The 23,041-nt window shown below is 37.2% G+C and overlaps 1 protein-coding gene across 3 annotated transcripts in view; it reads right to left on the bottom strand.

Moving 5' to 3' along the window:
- Positions 1–23,041, bottom strand: part of astn2 (astrotactin 2) — a 292,012-nt gene that overhangs the window by 184,063 nt on the left and 84,908 nt on the right. For 2 of the 3 annotated variants that reach the window (XM_005459486.3, XM_003454979.4), the window contains exon 3: positions 20,883–21,309. In XM_005459486.3, coding sequence (XP_005459543.1) covers positions 20,883–21,309 — 427 coding nt within the window. The remainder of the gene's footprint in view (positions 1–20,882; positions 21,310–23,041) is intronic. The other variant, XM_025909010.1, reaches the window with a different exon arrangement.

Genomic DNA, 23,041 nt, shown 5'->3' with positions numbered 1-23,041 from the left:
TGAAAATGTTGTATGTTCAAAGACCATTTGAACATTCTCAGCTACTTGAAAACATCTAATGTCCCATCGTTAGACACTTTCCCTTTCTGGTCTTTCCTTCTACTTGCATATTTTAAGGCCTCTGTTGCTTGCAGAGGCAAGAATAAAGTTCTATCTATAGCTTGGTTTTTGCCATGGGCCAGAATAAAATATGAATGTGTCTCCCCGTGCTGTGCCAGCTGAACATTGCAGGCCAAGCTCTGACCTCCAACTGCTCCAGACAGGCTGAACCTCCTGACTGGTAATCACAAATAAGTCTACGTCCCGACATTTAGGAACGAAACCTGGCTTAAAAGAATATTTTAGATGTCCTTATCCATTATGGTACAAGACTGTGATTCAAAAAATGTTTGGATAAAGTATTCTGTGAGTAAATGTTTAATAAGTAACAATGCTACAGTCGCAGCCTATTCCCGACAGGAAACAACAACTGAAAAGTATTTTTTGTGCTCAAGAAAAGCACAGGGCAGACTGAGAGCTGGAAATGATAAGCAAGATACGACTTACAAAGAAATACTGCTTTTGATTAAAGTAACTTTAAAAAGTCCCAGATTAGTTAAGTTTTTCTTTTCTGTATGCACTCCAACCTCTCTCAAAATGTACCTCTATAATGCTTTGAGAACACTTCTAAGTCCAAGTTTTTAAAGTGATATAACCTTGGGAGGAGTTTCTCATAACTACATTTACGTTTGGATGTTCTGACAGTACACCTTTAGTGGTTGTATTGTGAGAACATCTTAAAGAGACTTTCACAATTTTCCTAGCATAGACTAGTGGGGGCAGCACGGTGGCATGGTGGTTAGCACTGTTGTCTCATATGTCTCGAGTCCAAAGGCATGCAGCTAGTTGGGATAGGTTAATTGGAAACTGTAAATTGCCCGTGGGTGTGAATGTGAGTGCAAATGGTTGTCTGTGTCTGACCTGTCCAGGGTGTACCCTCTAAGCCTCTCGCCCTAAGACAGCTGGGATAGGCTCCAGCCCCCCGCGACCCTGAAAAGGATAAGCAGCTGAGACTGGATGGATGGAGACTAGTGGGGCTCTCTTCCACGCCCCCAACCAGTCGCGGCAGTCGCAGCAGATGGCTGCCCTCCCTGAGCCCGGTTCTGCCAGATTTTTCTTCCTGTTAAAAGGGAGTTTTTCCTTCCCACTGTTGCCAAAGTGCTTGTCATAGGGGGTTGTCTGACTGTTGGGGTTTCTTTTTATTATTGTGAAGTCTTTACCGTACAATATTAAGCGTTTTGAGGTGACTGTTTGGTGGCTTTATGAATAAAACTGATTTGAATTGAATTGAATAGTAACTCCTACCTTACCAGTAACTTTAAAATTTGTCAGAGGACCTCTGAGCAAGGAAAGGACTGACCTCAGTGAGTCAGTGTTGTTAGTTGTGTGGATGCTTTATGCATCCACACTATTGAGTTCCTGTTTCTCTTTATTCTTTATTCTACTTTATTGTGTGGATGCTTTATGCATCCACACTATTGAGTTCCTGTTTCTCTTTATTCTTTATTATTATTATACTTTATTATTATTCTAGTTGCCACTTTTTGTACTTTTTTTGGCACTTAACTACTTCCACAATTTTCAGCCGATTTTCACCGTTCAAATTTTAAACTATTCTGCTATTTCTGCTAATGATCGCTATGACTTTTGGTATTTTCTGCTCTTATACTTTTTAAAATATTAAGCTTTTTTCCTTTAATTTGTCCCATTGAAATGAATGGGAAACTTCCTCAATTCTGCTAAAACTTGCTTGTTTTTGAAACTTAACTACTTTTTCCTACTTTCACGTAGAACAACCATTCAAACGTTAAAATGTTCACAAATTATTGGGCTATTCATGAATGATTCAGCGTTTTCATATCTGTTACCGTTTTCATCTTATCCCTTTTTAAGTTTTGAGTTTCATCTTTGTGATTTTTCAGAAAATACATGCGTTGTTATGGTTGCTATGCAGTTGGTTCTAAGTGAGCCACTGTACCTTTGGCAATTTTCTCTTCATGTCCGAACAACTTCTTGCTACTCGCTCAATTTTCACTCAACCCACACAAATTATACATCAAAACGTAGGTATTTTTGCTGGCTTTCCGAAAATGTCACTATCATTGTTGTGAGATTTATAGAATTTTGGCAAATCTCCTCAGACCAACACAAAGTCTGAAAACTCTCCATAGAAAGTCAATGGAGAGTTTGTTCAAAATCACCGCTGGATTTCTGTAAAGAGAGGCATATTCGAATCGTCATATCTCCTTAACGAAGCGAAGTTAAAACATGAGGCTTGTCCCAGTATATCTTCAGACACTCCTGACGCTCACAATTCAAGAATTTTTTTCTCACCTATTACCGTTCTGAGATGAGTTACACTTGTTTGAGGGTAGGAAATTCGTCCTTCACTCAGATTTCTTCAGATTTCAAACTCTGGAAATGAGGCACTTTTTTCTCTCGTCATATCTTTTTGATGGATTTCCACAGAGAGCTGAAAATTTCCACGACTGTTCACCAAAGCCTGCTGTCTCTTACGGTGAAAGAATGATATCAATACTCCAAATAGATTTAGAGTTAGAAAGCGTTGTTTGAGGGCAAGCCAAGGCAGTTTTCGCTTGCCTCTACTCAGTTATGGTGCATTACAAGTCAAATATCTTCAATAATTCATATTTTAATGATAAAGTGTCAACACTTTAAGATTCCCCCATCTCTTCTGAACAAAACGGTGTAAGAATGACCGTTCTAGCCCCTACGGTTAGGAAATTATGGTCATTTGTTTGAGGGGAGTCGTCATTATGAGAAATAGACTGCAAAAGTCCTGTGTCTCTCTGTGCTGCGTGCACCTGTTTTGGCGGGAAAAAGTGCACAGGCTCTCTGATTGGTGGATTCAAATTCAGCAGCTCCCAGGCTGCTTGACTGAGCTAGAAACTTACTTCTCTCTCCCTGTGTGTGTGTGTGTGTGTGTGTGTGTGTGTGTTTGTGTGTGTGTGTGTGACAGAGAGAGAGGGGGAGAGAGAGAGAGAGAGAGAGAGAGAGAGAGAGAGAAAGCCTTTTTATGGGATGATCTCATTGTAAGATTCAAATTCAATATATTTAGACTGGTTGACTGAATTGGATCTTGTGTGTGTGTGTGTGTGTGTGTGTGTGTGTGTGTGTGTGTGTGACAGAGAGAGAGAGAGAGAGGGAGGGCGAGAGAGCCTTTTTATGGAAGCATCTTATTGTATGATTTAAATTCAATATATTTAAACTGGTTGACTGAATTGGATCTTGTGTGTGTGTGTGTGTGTGTGTGTGTGTGTGTGTGTGTGTGTGTGACAGAGAGAGAGAGAGAGAGAGAGAGAGAGAGAGAAAGCCTTTATATGGGATGATCTCATTGTAAGATTTAAATTCAATATATTTAGACTGGTTGACCGAATTGGATCTTGTGTGTGTGTGTGTGTGTGTGTGTGTGTGTGTGTGTGTGTGTGCGACAGAGAGAGAGAGAGAGTGAGAGAGAGAAAGCCTTTTTATGGGATGATCTCATTGTAAGATTCAAATTCAATATATTTAGACTGGTTGACTGAATTGGATCTTGTGTGTGTGTCTCTCTGTGCATGTGTGTTTCCATATGTGTCCATATTTGTGATTGTGTGACTGTTATACTTTTTTCCTGATTTTTCTTTTCATTTAACAATTACATTTGAGGGACCCTTTGCATGTTCAGCATTTTTTCCGCTGTCCATTTTGCTTTTCCAATTTTTCTATTTAGGTTATTACTATTGTGCTAAGTCATAGCATTTCTGCTGCTTTTCAGTATTTGTGCTAAATACAGCATTTGTGCTAAATCATACTATTTCTGCTATTTCATAAGATTTGTGCTAAATATAGTATTTCTGCCAAATATAGTATTTTTGATTAATTATAGTTTTTCTACCAAATCATAGTACAGTTTTACTGCTTTTTATATGGCTTCTAAGACAACCAATCATATCCGAGGGCTTGCACATTCAAATTTGCATATTGTTGCCATCATGGCTTCCCAGCCAGCCAATCATATCTGAGGCCTTGCACATTCAAATTTGCATATTGGGGCATTCATGGGTTCTAAGACAACCAATCATCTATGTCATATATCTATGATATTTCATATTTTTATTTTAAATCTTCAACATTTCAAGATTCTCCCATGTCTTCTGAACACAACGGTCTAAGAATGACCGTTTTAGCCCCTACAGTTAGGAATTTATGGCTGTTTGTTTGAGGGGAGTCCTCACTATGAGAAATAGACTGCAAAAATCCTGTCTCTCTCTGTGCTGTAAAAGCCTGCACTTGATGCACCAGTTTTGGCAGGAAAAAGCACACAGCCCCTCTGATTGGTGGATTCAAATTGAGAATCTCACAGCTGTTTGACTGACCTAGAAACATGCTGTTAACAGCCCCTGTTCACTTGCTGATGCTGTGTGTGTGTGTGTGTGTGTGTGTGTGGTGTGTGTGTGAGCCTAAATGTGTGTGTGTGTGTGTGTGTGTGTGTGTGTCTAAGAGAGAGAGAGAGAGAGAGAGAGGGAGAAAGACACACACAAATAAGACGCTGTTCTTATTTGTATTTCTAAATGTCTTTTTTTTTATTTTTTCACAGGTGAACAAAAATTAGATTTGAGTGAACTTAATCATGTTACTTTTTATTCAGCTTGTCATTTTACCTTTCCAATATTTTCACTTAAGTTATTACTATTCTGCTCAATCATAGTATCTGTTCTAAATCATTGTTATTAAGCTATATTGTAGGATTTCTGCTAAATCATATTATTTCTACTATATTATATTTTTCTTTCTAAATATAGCATTTCTCCTATAGAGTAGTATTTCTGCTATGTTATAATATTTATGCTAAACTGGAGTATTTTTGCTAAAACATAGTATTTATTTAAAATTACAATATTCATAGTATATTACAGTGTCTCTGGTAAATCACAGCATTTCTGCTATGTTGTACTGTTTTTCTAAATCATAGTATTTCTGTAATGTTTAAGAATGTTTGGCTAAATATATTCTTTCTGTTATCTTATACTATTTCTCCTAAATTCTTGTATTTTTGAGAAGTTATCGTGTTTCTGATAAGTTACAATATTTCTGCTAAGTTCTGCTATGCTATTGTATTTCTGCCAAGTATTCTATTTCTTCTAAGATATTGCAGTTCTAAGGTACTACATTTTAGCAAAGTTCCTTTGCTTCTGCAAAGTTTTTACAATTTTTGCAACTTTTCAGCTTTTTCTGCTAATTTCAGCAGACAGCTTCAGCTTTAAAGCATCCACACTGCATTTTCGCAGGAAATGCAAATTTTTCTAGTTCTACTTTATTATTATTGTGTGGATGCCCTAAAAGGGCTTCCACACTATTGAGTTCCTGTTTCTCTTTATTCTTTATTATTCCTCTAGTTGCTTCCGTACACTTTTTGGCACTTAACTACTTTCTCAGTTTTCAGCCGATTTTCTCAGTTCAAACTCTATACTGTTCTGCTCTTTCTGCTAATGATGGCTATGACTTTTGGTGTTTATTACTGTTATACTTTTTAAAATATTACACTTTTTTCCTTTAATTTGTCCCATTGAAATGAATGGAAAACTTCCACAATTCTGCTAAAACTTGCTTGTCTTTGAAACTTAACTACTTTGTCATACTTTCACCTAGAAACTCCATTCAAACTTTAAAATGTTCTCAGATTATTGGGCTATTCCTGTCTGATTCAGCTTTTTCAGATCTTCTACCGTTTTAATCTTATCTCTCTTTAAGTTTTCAGTTGCAAAATTGTGATTTTTCAGAAAATACATGCGTTGCTATGGTTGCTATGCAATTAAGTCAGAGTGAGTGCTGGTCCGTTCTGAATTTTCTCTTCATGTCTAAACAACTTCTTGCTACTCACACAATTTCCACTCAACCCCCACAAATTATACATCAAAACGTAGGTATTTTTGCTGGCTTTCAGGCAATGTCACTATCTTTATTGTGAGATTTACCGTTTTTTCGCAATTTGCCTCGGAGTGACACAAGGTCTCAATACTCCCCATTCAAAGTCTATGGGGGGGTTTTGAAATTCAGAGCTGAAATTCTGTAACGGGAGGCATTTTAAAATCGCCATATCTCTTTAACAAAGCAAAGTTAGGACATGAGGCTTGTGCCAATATATCTTCAGACACTGCTGACACTCACAGTGGAAGCAGTTTTTACAATTATCTTACCGTTGAGCAATGAATTACGTTTGTTTGAGGGGTGGAAATCTGTCCTTCTCTCAGTCTTCAAACTCTGGAAATGAAGCCGTTTCTTCTCTCGTCATATCTCCGCGACGGAGGTAGAACGAGCAATGAAAATCACAGTCAAAATACACCAAAGTCCGCTGATTCACCCAGTCCAAGAATTATGCTGCTAGCCCTCCTAGTTTTTGAGTTACACGACGTTTTGTAACTCCAAAAAACGGCGTTTTTCGCCTCTCACCGCGATCTATTTTCTGACTGCCCAAGTATCTGTCTTTCAGACCGCCGCCCCCGTTCCAGGTGGCGCAATCAGTAATGACACGGCTCTGCAGCTCAAAGGTCGTGGGTTCAATCCCACCTTGGTCCACGTTTTTTTTTTCACTACAAATTTATACACTATCACAGACCGGTAATTTATATTGCTAATCTATAACAATTCTGCAAAGTTTTATGATTTTAGCAGCTTTTCTAATATGGACCTCAGATTCTTGTTAACGCTCCATGGCAGAAACAAGTACACAGCCTGATGAAGCAGACTGAGGCAGTACCTCTGATTGGTGAATTTGAGCAGAACCAGGTTGTTCTTTCATTTCATTTCTTTATTTATTTCACACATGGTTCGACAGTGTTTCTTTTTCTACATACAGAACCTTCTGCCTCTTTTCAGCAGAAATTCTGCTCATTCACCTCATCTCTTGTGTTGGAGTGCCCTCTTGTGGCGCCTTTTGGGTAGTGCCTTAGTGAACACTGCAAAGAAGTGGTATCAGACTGGTTTGTAGTGGAGGAATTTGTTGCCAGTTTCTTTCATCTTTAATCCGTATTCATGTTGTAATGTAGTAGTACCACAATATGGCAGAAACACTATGTTTTGGCACAAATACTTTGATTTAGTATACTTTAGCTTTTTCAGCTTCTTCACCCCTTTTCAGCAAAATTTTCATTTTTTTCACCCCTTTTCAGCACAAATTCCAGCTTTTTTGGCTGTATTCAGAAAAAAGACAACTCTTTTGAGCAGAAACTCTGCTGATTCATCTCTTTTCAGCGCAAGTTTCTGCTTCTTTGCCTCTTTTCTGCAGAAATTCTGCTGATTCATCTCTTTTCAGCGCAAGTTTTATGATTTTAGCAGCTTTTCTAATATGGACCTCAGATTCTTGTTAACGCTCCATGGCAGAAATACATACAAGTACCCACCTGATGAAGCAGACAGAGGCAGTACCTCTGATTGGTGAATTTGAGCAGAAACAGGTTGTTTTGCCTCTTTTCAGCAGAAAGTTTGCGTTTTCACCTCTTATCAGCACAAATGTCAGCCACTTCTGCTGTTTTTATCAGAATTTTCAGCTTTTTCACCTTTTTTCAGTTATGTGAGAACCAGTTTTACTCAATGAGTAGCTACTGTGATTGCTTCTTTCCGTCTTTTCAGCAGAAATTCTGCTGATTATCTCTTTTCAGTGCAATATTCTTCTTTCCATCTTTTCTGCAGAAATTCTGCTGATTCACCTCTTTTCTGCAAATTTTTCAGCTTTTCACTTCTTCTCAGCACAAAACTCAGCAGCCTCTGCTCATTTAGCAAAATTGTCAGTTTCTCCATCTCTTGTGTTTGTCGGAACAAGTTTAGTTCAGTGAGATGAGTAGCTGCCTTGAGAACAGAAGGGCCAGGTTCAAATCCTGGTCATGGGGTTTGAACACCTGTTTTCAGCACAAATCTTAACTTTTTAGCTGTTTTAAGCAGAAACCTGTTTAACGCAGAGAAACCTTTTCAACTCAATTTCAGCTTTTTCACCCCTTTCCAGCAAAATTTTCAGTTTCCCAGCTTTTTCAGCTATTTTCAGCAAAAACATCTTTTCAGCAGAAATTCTGCTGATTCACCTCTATTCAGCGCAACGTTCTGCTTCTTTGCCTCTTTTCTGCAGAAATTCTGCTGATTCACCTCTTTTCTGCAAAATTTTCAACCATTTCACCTCTTATCAGCGCAATTCTCAGCAGTTTCTGCTCATTTCACCATAATTGTCAGTCTCTCCATCTCTTATCTTGTGAGAGTGAATTTGGCACAGTGAGATGAGTAGCTGCTTTGCACCCAGGAGGTCCAGGTTCGTATCCTGCTCAGGGTGACATTCTTTTTTCACCACCATACAACTTTTTGCAACTTTTCAGCTTTTTCAGCTTTTCAGCAGACAGCTTCAGCGTTAAGGCATCCACACAGCATTTTCGCAGGAAATGCAAATTTTTCTAGTTATTCTAGTTGCCACTTTTGTACTTTTTTTGGCACTTAACTACTTCCACAATTTTCAGCCGATTTTCACCGTTCAAATTTTAAACTATTCTGCTATTTCTGCTAATGATGGCAATGACTTTTGGTATTTTTATCTATTATACTTTTTAAAATATTAAGCTTTTTTCCTTTAATTTGTCCCATTGAAATGAATGGGAAACTTCCACAATTCTGCTAAAACTTGCTTGTTTTTGAAACTTAACTACTTTTTCCTACTTTCACGTAGAACAACCATTCAAATTTTAAAATGTTCACAAATTATTGGGCTATTCATGAATGATTCAGCTTTTTCATATCTGTTACAGTTTTACTTTTATCCCTCTTAAAGTTTTGAGTTGCAAAATTGTGATTTTTCAGAAAATACATGCGTTGTTATGGTTGCTATGCACTTGGCTTCCAGTGTGCCACTGTAGGTTTCGCAGTCTTCTCTTCATGTCCGAACAACTTCTTGCTACTTGCTCGATTTTCACTCAACTTCCACAAATTATACATCAAAACGTAGGCATTTTTGCTGGCTTTCCGAAAATGTCACCATCATTGTTGTGAGATTTATAGAATTTTGGCAAATCTCCTCAGACCAACACAAAGTCTGAAAACTCTCCATAGAAAGTCAATGGAGAGTTTGTTCAAAATCACCGCTTGATTTCTGTAATGAGAGGCATATTCGAATTGTCATATCTCCTTAACGAAGCGAAGTTAAAACATGAGGCTTGTCCCAGTATATCTTCAGACACTCCTGACGCTCACAATTCAAGAATTTTTTTCTCACCTATTACCGTTCTGAGATGAGTTAGACTTGTTTGAGGGTAGGAAATTCGTCCTTCGCTCAGATTTCTTCAGATTTCAAACTCTGGAAATGAACCACTTTTTTCTCTCGTCATATCTTTTTCATGGATTTCCACAGAGACCTGAAAATTTCCATGACTGTTCACCAAAGCCTGCTGTCTCTTACGGTGAAAGAATGATATCAATACTCCAAAAAGATTTAGAGTTAGAAAGCGTTGTTTGAGGGCAAGTCAAGGCAGTTTTCGCTTGCCTCTACTCAGTTATGGTGCATTACAAGTCAAATATCTTTAATAATTCATATTTTAATGATAAATTGTCAACAGTTGAAGATTCCCCCATCTCTTCTGAACAAAACGGTGTAAGAATGACCGTTCTAGCCCCTACGGTTAGGAAATTATGGGCATTTGTTTGAGAGGAATCCTCACTATGAGAAATACACTGCAGAAATCCTGTCTCTCTCTGTGCTGAGTGTGTAAAAACGGCTGCACCTGTTTTGGCGGGAAAAAGTACACAGCCTCTCTGATTGGTGGATTCAAATTTAGCAGCTTCCAGGCTGCTTGACTGACCTAGAAACTTGCTTGTCTCTCCCTATGTGTGTGTGTGTGTGTGTGTGTGTGTGTGTGTGTGAGAGAGAGAGAGAGAGAGAGAAAGAGAGGGCGAGAGAGAGTTTTTATGGGAGCATCTTATTGTATGATTTAAATTCAATATATTTAGACTGGTTGACTGAATTTGATCCTGTGTGTGTCTCTCTGTGCATGTGTGTTTCCATATGTGTACATATTTGTGATTGTGTGACTGTTATACTTGTTTTTGCTGATTTTTTTTCATTTAACAATTACATCTGAAGGATCCTTAGCATGTTCAGCATTTTTTCAGCTGTCCATTTTGCTTTTCCAATTTTTCTGTTTAAGTTATTACTATTGTGCTAAATCATACTATTTCTGCTATTTTATAAGATTTGTGCTAAATATAGTATTTCTGCCAAATATAGTATTTCTGATTAATTATAGTTTTTCTACCAAATCATAGTACAGTATTTTTGCTTTTCATAGGATTTTTTATAGGATATTTATATTGCTTAATATAGTATTTCTGCTTTTTATAGGATTTGTGCTTAATATAGTATTTTTGCTTTTTATAGGATTTGTGCTTAATACAGTATTTCTGCTAAATGTAGTATTTATGCTTAATCATACTATTTCTATATATTTTTGCCAGGTCCTCTGTGAGGACTGAGACATTCAAATTTTTGTATCAGGGCCTGCACGGCTTCCCAGCCAGCCAATCATATCTGAGGTCTGCCCTTTCTTCTCTCGTCATATCTCAGCGACAGATGTACAAAGAGCAATGCAAATCACAGTCAAAGTACACCAAAGTCCGCTGATTCACCCAGTACAAGAATTATGCTTCTAGTCCACCTAGTTTTTGAGTTACATGACATTTTGTAACTCCAAAAAACAGCGCTCTTTGCCTCTCACCGCGATCTAATTCTGACTGCTCATCACCCTGTTTTCCAGGCATTTGTTCTCTTTCCCAGTGGCACAGTTTGTAATGACACAGGTCTGCAACCCAAAGGTCGTGGGTTCAATTCCACCTTGGTCAACATGTTTTTTTCCCTACAAATTAATACACTATCACAGACCACTAATTCATATTCATCATTTATTACAATTCTGCAAACTTTTATGATTTTAGCAGCTTTTCTAATATTGACCTCAGATTCTTATTAACACTCCATGGCACAAATACTGTTCCCTTTAGGCTCTGTGTATGTGTGTGTGTATCAATATTTTCTCCCATTTTAAAGTATTACTCCTCTATAATTGTATTTCTGTTAAATCAAAGTACTTTTACTACATCTTAGTACTTCTGCTCAATCATAGTATTTTGCCAAATCATGGTTTTTGTGCCAAATCATAATATTTGTGTTATGTTATAGTATTACTACTAAGTGGAGGAATTTCTGTCATGTTACAGTATATGTGCTGATTACAGTATTTCTGTATAATAGAATTTTGGCAAATCTCCTCAGACCAACACAAAGTCTGGAAACTCTGCATAGAAAGTCAATGGAGAGCTTGTTCAAAATCACCGCTGGATTTCTCTAATGAGAGGCATTTTCAAATCGTCATATCTCCTTAAGGCAGCGAAGTTAAGACATGAGGCTTGTGCCAATATATCTTCAGACACTCCTGACGCTCACAATTCAAGAATTTCTTTCTCACCTATTACCATTTGGCCATGAATTGGGTTTGTTTGAGGGTAGGAAATTCATCCCTCGCTCAGATTTCTTCAGATTTCAAACTCTGGAAATGAGGCACTTTTTTCTCTCGTCATATCTTTTTGGATTTCCACACAGACCTGAAAATTTCCATGACTGTTCACCAAAGCCTGCTGTCTCTTACGGTGAAAGAATGATATCGATACTCCATATAGATTTAGAGTTAGAAAGTATTATTTGAGGGCAAGTCAAGACAGTTTTTGCTTTGCCTCTACTCAGTTATGGTGCATTAGAAGTCAAATATCTTCAATAATTCATATTTTCAAGATAAATTGTCAACACCTTAAGATTCCCCCATCTCTTCTGAACAAAACGGTGTAAGAGTGACTGTTCTAGCCCCTACGGTTAGGAAATTATAGCCATTTGTTTGAGGGGAATCCTCACTATGAAAAATAGACAGCACAAATCCTGTCTCTGTGCTGCATGTGTGTAAAAACAGGTGCACCTGTTTTGGCGGGAAAAAGTACACAGCCTCTCTGATTGGTGGATTCAAATTCACCAGCTCCCAGGCTGTTTGGCTGCTGCTGCTGCTAGTGTGTGTGTGTGTGTGTGTAGGTGTGTGTGTGTGACAGAGAGAGAGAGAAAGAGAGGGCGAGAGAGAGTTTTTATGGGAGCATCTTATTGTATGATTTAAATTCAATATATTTAGACTGGTTGACTGAATTTGATCCTGTGTGTCTCTCTGTGCTTGTGTGTTTCCATATGTGTCCATATTTTTGATTGTGTGACTGTTATACTTTTTTTTGCTGATTTTTTTTTTTCATTTAACAATTACATTTGAGGGACCCTTAAAATGTTCAGCATTTTTTCCGCTGTTCATTTTGCTTTTCCAATTTTTCTATTTAAGTTATTACTATTGTGCTAAGTCATAGCATTTCTGGTGCTTTTCAGTATTTGTGCTAAATACAGCATTTGTGCTAAATCATACTATTTCTGCCATTTTATAGTATTTGTGCTAAAACATAATATTTCTACTAAACGCAGTATTTCTGGGTAATCATAGTATTTCTATGTATTCCTGCCAGCTCCTCAGGGAGCCAATCCTCTGTGAGGACTGTAATTTTCAAATTGACATATCAAGTCATGCATGACTTCCCAACCAGCCAATCATATCTGAGGGCTGAGACATTCAAATTTGCATATTGAGGCCTTCATGCCTTCCCAGCCAGCCCATCACATCTGAGGGCTGAGACATTCAAATTTGCATATTGGGGTTTTCATGGCTTGTAAGCCAACCACTCATCCATGTCATATATCTCTACAAATTCATATTTTTACTTTAAACACACAACACTTGACAATCCCCCCATCTCTTCTGAACAAAACGGTGTAAGAATGACCGTTCTAGACCCTACGGTTTGGAAATTATAGCCATTTGTTTGAGGGGAGTCCTCACTATGAAAAATAGACTGCACAAATCCTGTCTCTGTGCTGCGTGTGTAAAAACAGGTGCACCTGTTTTGGCGGGAAAAAGTACATAGCCTTTCTGATTGGTGGATTAAAATTAAGCAGCTCCAGGCTTTTTGACCTACCTAGAAACATACAGGAAACACTGTATATACAGCCCCTGTTTGTTCACTTGCTTCTGCTGCTGCTGCGTGTGTGTGTGTGTGTGTGTGTGTGTGTGTGTATGACAGAGAGAGAGAGAGAGAGAGAGAGAGAGAGCCTTTTTATGGGTGTATCTTATTGTGTGATTTAAAATCAATATATTTACACTGGTTGATTGAATTGGATCCTGTGTGTGTCTCTGTGCATGTGTGTTTCCATATATGGGGGCGATCGTGGCTCAAGAGTTGGGAGTTTGCCTTGTAATCGTAAGGTTACCGGTTCGAGGCCCGGCTCGGACAGTCTCGGTCGTTGTGTCCTTGGGCAAGACACTTCACTCGTTGCCTACTGGTGGTGGTCAAAGGGTCCAGTGGCGCCAGTGTCCAGCAGCCTCGCCTCTGTCAGTGCGCCCCAGGGTGGCTGTGGCTACAATAATGAAGGACCGTAGCTTGCCATCACCAGTGTGTGAATGGGTGAATGACTGGATATGTAAAGCGCTTTGGGGTCCTTAGGGACCATAAAAGCACTATATGAATACGGGCCATTTACCATGTCCATATTTGTAATTGTGCAAGTTATTACTATTATGCTAAATTACAGTATTTCTGCTACTTTTCGGTATTTGTGCTAAATACAGTATTTCTGCTAAATCTTAGTATTATTGCTTAATCATATTATTTGAGCAAAATCATAGTATTTGAGCATATTCTTTCTATTTGTGCCATAGCATAGTATATTTGCTGAATTACAGCATTTCTGCTATGTTGTAGTATTTGTCCTAAATCACAGTATTTGTGCAATGTTTAGGTATTTTTGTTTAAATAAAGTATCTATGTAATCTTGTATCATGTTTGCTAAAATCCTGTATTTCTGAGAAGTTATCTTGTTTCTGCTAAGTTACAATATTTATTCTAATTTCTGCTGCTAAGTTCTGCTATGTTATTGTATTTCTGCCAAGTATTATGTTTTCTTTACGTTATTGCAGTTCTGCTAAGTAATTACATTTTTGCTAAGTTCTTATGCTTCTGCAAAGTTATTACAAGTTTTTGCAAAGGTTTTACAATTTCTGCAACTTTTCAGCTTTTTCAGCTAGTTTCAGCTGACAGCTTCAGCTTTACAGCATCCACACTGCATTTTCGCAGGAAATGCAAATTTTTCTAGTTTCAAAATGTGTCGGTTTAAAACAAAAGAAAGAAAGAAGGAAAACCAATCTTTCTTATGTGGTAGTATAATGGATATGGTTTGTGAAACAGATAGGCCTAAACATTGGATTTAGTCTCTGCTAATAAAGTAAGTAGTTATGAATCTGACTTTATGTATATCTACAAAAGGTTTTTACACTGTTCTAATCAAGTTTTGGGATAACGTTTAATGGCTAACATGGGACCACCTGTTAGAGGTCATGGTGCATGCCAGTGACACTGTGACTACTGTTATTGTTGTAGAAGGCATTAGGCTGATAGCCAGTCTAACATTAACGTAAAAGTACATAATTTGATTGTGTGTGTAGAGCCCTGTTGTTTCTGGCTTTTGGAGACTGAAGAGATCGTTTTTTGTGTGCATTATGAATCCAACATAGTGAAATTTACTTGTGTTCCAACTTTAAATAGAACATAGAGACAAACTGTTACAGGGTTAACCCCACTTTCTGTGTAGATCTCTTATCTTATTTTTCATATTTAGAACATCCTTATAGTAAACATAATGGCTATAATATAATCACAAAGCCATTAACTCTGGATATGTTCAATTGCCATACTATTATTCTTTTTTTATGATTATTAATGACACCCAGTGATTGCACAGTCAGGCAGTGATGGGGTGTCTCCATGGTAAAATGATGTTTAACTTTTGACAGTTTCCAAAGACAATGAATATTAGCAATTATTTCCAGATCTTGCTTGAGAGTTGCTAAGAAATTTCCAGCACATGTAGGAGCGGAAATGAAGCAGAAAAAAACATTATGCAAATATAATTATGATAGGGTGCCAATTTATCACACACTCAGATAATTTATCACACCCAGAAACAATTCAGTTAATTTAATATGCTGCAAGCAATAGTATTCCACCAAGTGCATATTGACCAAAAGCAGGCTGAGGAGAACAGCTGCAGTTCTGGATTTGTCTCCAATAAGCTAAAATGGAGTACCTGTTTATTTACTGTTTTAAAAAGAGGTACATACAGAAGATTTAAGGTTATATACTAAAACTTTCACAACGTGATCTTTCACACTGGAATAAACTTGTTAAATAATTAGTGTTTATTGTTTTGCAGATCTGAATTCCATTTTATTATTTATTTTATTATTGTATCTTTATTTCAGACATATACAGAAAAAAACAACAATATATACACAAGTACACATACTTGCATTTACAAATACGAATATATATGTAAATACACACACGTATGTGCTCAGATAAAAAAAAAAGAAAACAAATAAAATAAAACAGAGTCTAAATGACATGAAATGACAATTATTAAGTCTGAAATGGAGTAGGAAGAAGTATAACATACATTTGAGAAATGTATTCTTAAAAATGCATTTGAGAAATGTATTTCTGACCTAAGTTGTAATTTCAAATATTATATGAATTATTTAAGATTCCATTTTAGTGTCTGTTATGCTATTTTTACATTTATTTTCCTCCTTTGTTTTTTTTTTGTTTTTTCTATTTCCTTACCTATAATTTTAATGGACTGAGACTGTTGGGAATCATGGCAGCACAGAAACATATTGATGGCTGTGGGTGACCAGCCTTAACCACATTTCAAAAGAGTCTCATAAAGATGGCTCACGAGATGGCATGCGATCGACCACCATGTATTGATTTAGTGCTTACAAACTCATTTCTGCAGACATTTTTTTTTTTTGTCTGGCCCTGACAAAGGCTTCATGTTGGATCAGATTACTAAGGCTTCATTTCTCAATGAGTTGCTATACATGGATTTACTGGTTGCTAGTTCCTTATTTTTTCTTTGCTGCTCAAAATGATCTCATCAGCTGCTGCACTGTGCATGGGGGGATTTGCTCATCTTGTGCTCCTTTGAAACTTCCTTACTAAACAATGCACCAGAGATTGTAGGAGACTGATGAATCTGACACAGGCCTTTTTCACACTGGAGTGGGCAAGAATGACTAGAAGTTTTTTAATCTAGCCTAGAGCTCAAAAATCTCATTTCAGTACACATTTATTGGATTTTTTGACTTACAAAATCTTAGTCTTTGAACATGTGCATCCTTAATCTTCATCATGGGATGTTTGTGTCGACTTGTACTTGCTATAGTGTGCTTTATATTGTATGTGTTTGTTGAAATACGTCACATTCATCTTACTGTGATAAATTCACATCATTAACAACACACAGCTTTACTGCTTTCTGTGGATGGGGGATAGGAAGGATGTGAAGTCTTGTCATGATTCCCATCTATTTATCACGTGGAAGGAGAGCGAGCTTGAATCAGTATTAATCAAAACATTACCCCAAGGTAGCTTGACTGTGCCAAGCTGGCATCCATTTCCCATTAATGATGTCACATTAGTGATCTGAAGCCCGACACTAGATTATTACTCTGAGTTCAATTAAGGCTCGGTAAACACTTAATAACTTTGGCAATGAATATGGAGTTGTTGATGACAATAATAACAATACTTCCCTTTTTCCCATTTAAATCCTACTTGGTTTCAAGTGGGTGAGTGCAGCCCCAATAATGAAGGACTTTAAGAATGCACAGTTAAGACTATATCTGAAATAAATGTCAAACAAAGTTATTGCCAGACTTTCCCTAGTTATCACTGAAATAAATAACAAAGAGCCACATGCCTATATAATTCATCGCTGCTTTCCTTGAGGACACTGAGAAGTCTTGGATACAGTAATTACTGTTTTGTGGTTTTGTTGTAATATTTAGCAACAGTTATACTGTTTGCTAGATGTTTCTGGTTCTGTGTTCTTGCTATAGAAAAAAACGTGGGAAAAGAAACATTAACTTACAGATCCATTATTCTTGGAAGAAATGTGCTTTTACTCAGATTGGGGGTAGCTGCTCCATAGGGGGCAGAGAACTTAAAAATCTACTGTAGCAGCTAGGGATCTTCTGTCTAAATGCATTCTGCTCTTTTGTCTATTTTAAGCAAAACTTAGCCACATATCTAAAGTTGTAAAATCTAAGTATCATCCCAATGATTCTCAGTGGGTTACATTTTCTGTCCAAGGCCTCATCAGCGTTTACAACATGAAATAAATACAAAGTAACTCCATTCAGCAGTTTTTGCAAGCAACATAATTTCACTAAAAGGAATAAAAGGCCCAACAGAAAGTCCTATGGACTATTAAAACATAATAGAATCTTCAATTTATTTTTAATGTTTCTTTTTGCTAATGAGTTAGATCCCATTACTAGTGAGAACTGATATAAAGCTATAATCTTAACATCTGACTAGCAGCATTGTACTTGCCTTAAAATTAAGCCTCAGCTATTTTAACACCATTTTTTTTATTATATCAGAAATTATGTTCTGCTTTTTATCCACCAAGGAGGAAGCGCCTTAATCGGCAGAGGTTTTGTTTGCCTGTTTGTGTGCTGTCGCAGTGTCAGATTAAACAAAATAAAAAAATATGAAAGAAAATGAATAAAGAAAACTACCACGCCAAATGTAATGAAAATGACGGACGATGAGCAAGTGTGCCAAATTTGATCATGTTAATCCACATAATGCATTTTGCCAGTCACAAATGTGTTAATGCAGAATTTGTTACCAGTGATATGCGTCATGAGAACACATTTTTATCTCCAATACAAAACTCTCCTGTGGTGTTTTAATGGTTTTGTTTAAGGACTCGTGCCACTCTAGGGAAATATTGGTGTCTGACTTAAAGCACAGAAAATATAGAGCTACTTAAAACACAGGTTTGTTTTAAACCATTATACTTTATGACTATAAATCCCCGTCCTCTTTTTGCAGATATCTATTCCAAAAATGTAATGTGATCCACGATAATCCAAAATATTATTTACTCTAAACTTTAGTTACCTTCTCGCCATAGATATTGATACAAGCTTTTCTATAAAAACAGAAGTTTGTTTTGTTCTTTTAGTTATTGCATTCAGTCAGCGAATAATGTGACCTGGAATGTTACTTTCAAAATAAGTGAGAAACATTACTACCAGCAGCAGGAAAAAAAAACAAAAAACGAGCCTGTTACTGCACTGTTCATGGATGAACCAGTGAGGTGAATGCATTCTGCTGCTTACCTCTGCTCCAGAGTGTGTGTTAGATAGGACTAACAAGAGTCATTTTAAATGGAAATTGGATGGATTTGCTTGTTATTAATGTGAAGACCAGTGGCCCCATCCCAGATGCCCTCAGGACTGTGTTGGCAGAGCAGCGGTGTGAGTCCTAGGCCAGTCACTGAATATCTGAAGTAGTTAGTCACTCCTTGGACTTCTAATGCATTTGGTTTGGGGGAAATTATATTCTGAGAGTAAAGCTTTTGTGGTTTTAATCTTGTATGTTTGCATATAGACACATTAAAGGTTAATGCATGAGTCAACAAACTAGTTGGGCCATTGAAGAAAATGAAAACATGCAAGGGCTACGTTAATAAATACACTGAAAACTCTGTGAATACAAGTATTAGACTAAATTTTAATTAATCTATTAAATTAGACACATAGTGCAGCCAAGACCCAATAAACAATGCCAGCCACAAAGAACTTCACTATGCTTTTATGGTTGACAGTAATGAACCACAGTACAATCACACAACCCTTTGTCCTCTAGACAGACATATTGAGCCTGTGGGCTTGGGCCATTTTATCCCACTGGGAGGTAGTTGTTGACCATCCAAAACAAAGCATTAGCCACATTAGCAATTTATCACCATCCACCATTAGCTCATTTTCCTGTCAGTCTCTCTACTAAATACAAAGAACAGTGCACTTCAAGTCAGTTGTTTCTGAGAGAGTATCTCCATCTAAGTCTATGGAAGATTTTGAATAAGTTTAGTTTTATTTTTCAAATTTTAACCAAGTCAGTATGCATCACACATTAAATTATGACAAACAAAAAATAAATCATAAATAATTCAAAATCAGATTTGTGTTATTTGTATTTAGACGGCAAATCTGAATGAAGTTTGATTCATGAATTTCATCCGTTTACCTTGCCGTATAAAATGCAGTATACATACAAATACACAAAAACAACACTTTTAACCTACTGTCATTTATATTTTAACAATTTGATATTACTGAAAGACTGCATTCATAAATTACAACTTTGATAATTTTTTGGATAACAACAAATTTATGAAAGAAACACCTGCAAGGTATGGGTGTTTTTGGATAAGGGCTGCTTTATTTGAGACCACATATATGAGATCTAAAAGAGACTGAGAGAAGAGGATGAATTGCTAGCCCAGTACACTAAAAATGTCAAGGATTAATAAATACAGGTAGATCTAAATTTTAAATTGGTCACTTTTATGGATGAATCATGTCTTTAAATTTCTGTAGCTGAAAGGTTAATAGCTCGTGAATCTGTCTCTATAGTTAATCTAAGGAATTCAAAGAACTGGAGATTAAATTGATGTGAATGTGAGTATGGACATTTGTTTCTGAAAGTCCTTGAGTTTTACAGTTACAGTGAGTTCAGGTCAGTGTTTTGTTAAAAAATCTAGACATAATGATCTTTTATCATGTTATTAATTTTTCCTCGATAAAAAACAAATGCTGGAACTGCATCAAACAACAGGTTTCCCATAGATTTCCCTTCTATACATGTTTTTAAAACATAGACCAGTACTTAAATAGGATGATTTAAACTCAGAAAATTAAATATCCATCAGCTTCATCATTCTGAGCATTTTTAGCATGTTAATTGATTTAGTGATTCAGTACAGAACAAATAACCAAGGAACCCTACAATTAGTTATGCGGTCCAACAGAGAAGGTTTGTGAGGATACTGTAAACAAATACTTTATGCATAGCTTGAAATTACGATGTTTGCAGTGGAGTTTTAAATTCTTATTGCCTAAAAAAAGTTGTATCATTACTTTATAGAAAACATATTTATCTCGCTCAAAGTGGAGACCCATGACTCTTTTTACCAGGGATCAACAGGCCGCCCACTGACACAAGTCAGCATTTAATTGACGTGACAAGTGGCCTCTGTCACTTGACTTTCACAAATGATGTTAAATGACAGTACATTAGATTTGAACTTGATACATAAAGTAGGTGAATGGACGGATATCACAGCCAAGAAGCGGCAGTGTATGTTTGAGACTGTGGCTTCCTTATTTTAGTAGGAAACAGTAGGACCAACTTAAAGACAGTATTGTTGCGAATGTTAGATGATGGCAGGAATCATACAAAACTACTTATTTTTCTGAAAAAATATAAGCAGTACACACTGTGCAATCAACAACATGGGTGGGCTGGCCTTAGCCAAGTGAGATGTCCATGCTGAGTAATCTGAGCACCTGGCACAGAGAGGCTCCATGGATGTACAAAACATGCTCATAAAAGCAGCACAGCTACCACTGAGCACGACACATTTCCTATGACACCTGCCATTTCTTTTTTTAGTATGTTGCTCACAGCTGCATGATAGGAAAAAAACCAACATCATGCAGTTAATATGACAGGGATCCCATAAATCTCAATTTCATGCGTGCAGTGTTCATATTTCCATAATTCTAATTTCATTTTCAAGGAGAATGTCTTTCAGACAACCAACCTACCTCGTTTGTCAAAATTATGCTTAATATCGTCTTCTTTGCACATCATATCTGGATGTCCTTGGATGCCAACTCCATAGTCATCTAGGACCTTCCCATCACTAAGCTTGTTGTGGATCTGGTTGGGTGTGGAGTTAAGTGAGTGCCCACCTGCGTCCACCTCGTCATCACAGTCGTAATCGTCAAGAATTGGAGTCTCACGAATAGGCATTCCAATGACAGAGCTGCCATGCTGGTGTGTGCTTCGAGAACCCCGGTAACTGTCACGGCCCTGCGGTCCGAGCAGAACGGAGGGAATGTAGTGGATCTCATGTGTGGCCTCGGTACTTGCACTCTTTTGGGGGATACGGCGACGCTTGCACCATCGATGGCGGGTATACAGCACAAGGGTGAAAAGGAGGATTAGGAGGAGGAGTGCTATGAGGCCTCCCTGGATAAAAGTAAAACAAAGGAGAAAAAGACTGAATATCAGAAAGGCACACAACGACAACTCTTAATGAGAGCAAATTCAGAGAACTTAAGATATTTTACTGGTAACCAGCTTTAATTTTACAAACTGCAAAATAAAGAGAGGGCTTTACATCTTATAATAACAATTATAATCACCGCCTCAGTGCCAGTTATATTAGGCTGAATGCCAATTAGCACAATTTGCCAGCTAATAAAGGAGGTCTGGCAATCAACACTTTGACATGAGAGTTCTCAAAGCAACATGAGGCTAACAGAGTTCTGAGAAACAGCCTATTTGTACCAGTCTTTAAAAATAACAATGATCTCACATTGTGGAGAAAAGGATATTGCAAGTTTGATCTAATCAACAAGCATGTCACATTTTCACAAATTTAATGCATGAATTTTATACTTGAAAGAGGAAGAAAACAGAGCATAGCCCTGTAGCAATGAAGACATTAGCAAGCCATTAGAAAATAGGAAGGCTACAGATACATGTAACACACTGTATTCTGCACATGGAATACAGTGGACTGAACTGAACATGTACAGCAGATATAAAACACAATAAAAATAAATAATACTAAAAACTACCACAAACCAAACTCTGCAGTTCTCAGGAATCATTTTACATCATGAGTTGCAAATCAAATCAATAAAGTGAATAAATGATTTGCATTATACTATGTACATGCCACTGCTTTTTCCATTCCTTATTTGAAGTCTCACTAACAACTACAGACAGCAGTTCAGCATAAATAATTTTCTTTGTAGCAATGTTGCATCTCAACCCCCCGCCCCTGAATGAGCACACATACCAATACACAAAGGTTGTTAGCCTGTTTTGCCTTCTCTTTCTTCCCTAAGCCCTTACTATACCCCTGTAAATTCACCAAGGAGCATCACATTTCTCCAAGGTTCATTCAATATCTGACCACAGAAACATCAAACACCGCGCCATATGCAGCTGTTGGATGATAACGTAAATCCATATGCACAGACAGAATGGTTGAAAGTACCGGAGGGCATGACTTATTCTTTGATTTTTCACACTGGCACCCAATAGGTGAGACGTAATATTGAATTCTGCAAGACATAGTTACCTAAGGGTGATAAATTTATAATGTCAGACTGAAAACACAACGTCAGCACTTTTCCAAGTACATAAATAACAGTGCGGCTATATTTACAAAATTATACGGGCACATGCACATATACATGCACAAATAGGAACACAGGAAATCATATGCACATGCACATGCACACACACACACACACACACACACACACACACACACACACACACGCGCACACACACACACACAAATACACCACGACAGAGTAATAAATAAAAACCACAAGGGTTCATTCATCACAACATTTAAAATTCCATCTTCATGACTGAAAACAAACCCCTTTCAAATTAGAACTCATGCACTGCTGAGTGTCCATAAATCAAATATGCTGAAGGGGTAAAGCAGCAGAGAGGACTAGTATCATACACATGCTTGTCCATTAATCTCCAAAAGGATGTCAGCTTTGGAGAAATATATTCTCAAATTCTCCTTAGTATTTTTCGTCTGCAATGGTTTCCTCTAAACAACAGTAAAAAAAATAGACTTACATTTAATTTTAGGCACAGGGTAATAATGGTGTCACATTCGATGGTTTGGTAGGACAACCATTAAATGATTGTCAAAAATTAAAATAAT

This window comes from Oreochromis niloticus, linkage group LG7 (genome assembly GCF_001858045.2).
Source record: "Oreochromis niloticus isolate F11D_XX linkage group LG7, O_niloticus_UMD_NMBU, whole genome shotgun sequence".
NCBI classification, from domain to species: domain Eukaryota; kingdom Metazoa; phylum Chordata; class Actinopteri; order Cichliformes; family Cichlidae; genus Oreochromis; species Oreochromis niloticus.
Note: the sequence above shows the minus strand (reverse complement) of the source record. Positions and strands in the feature narration are given on the sequence as shown.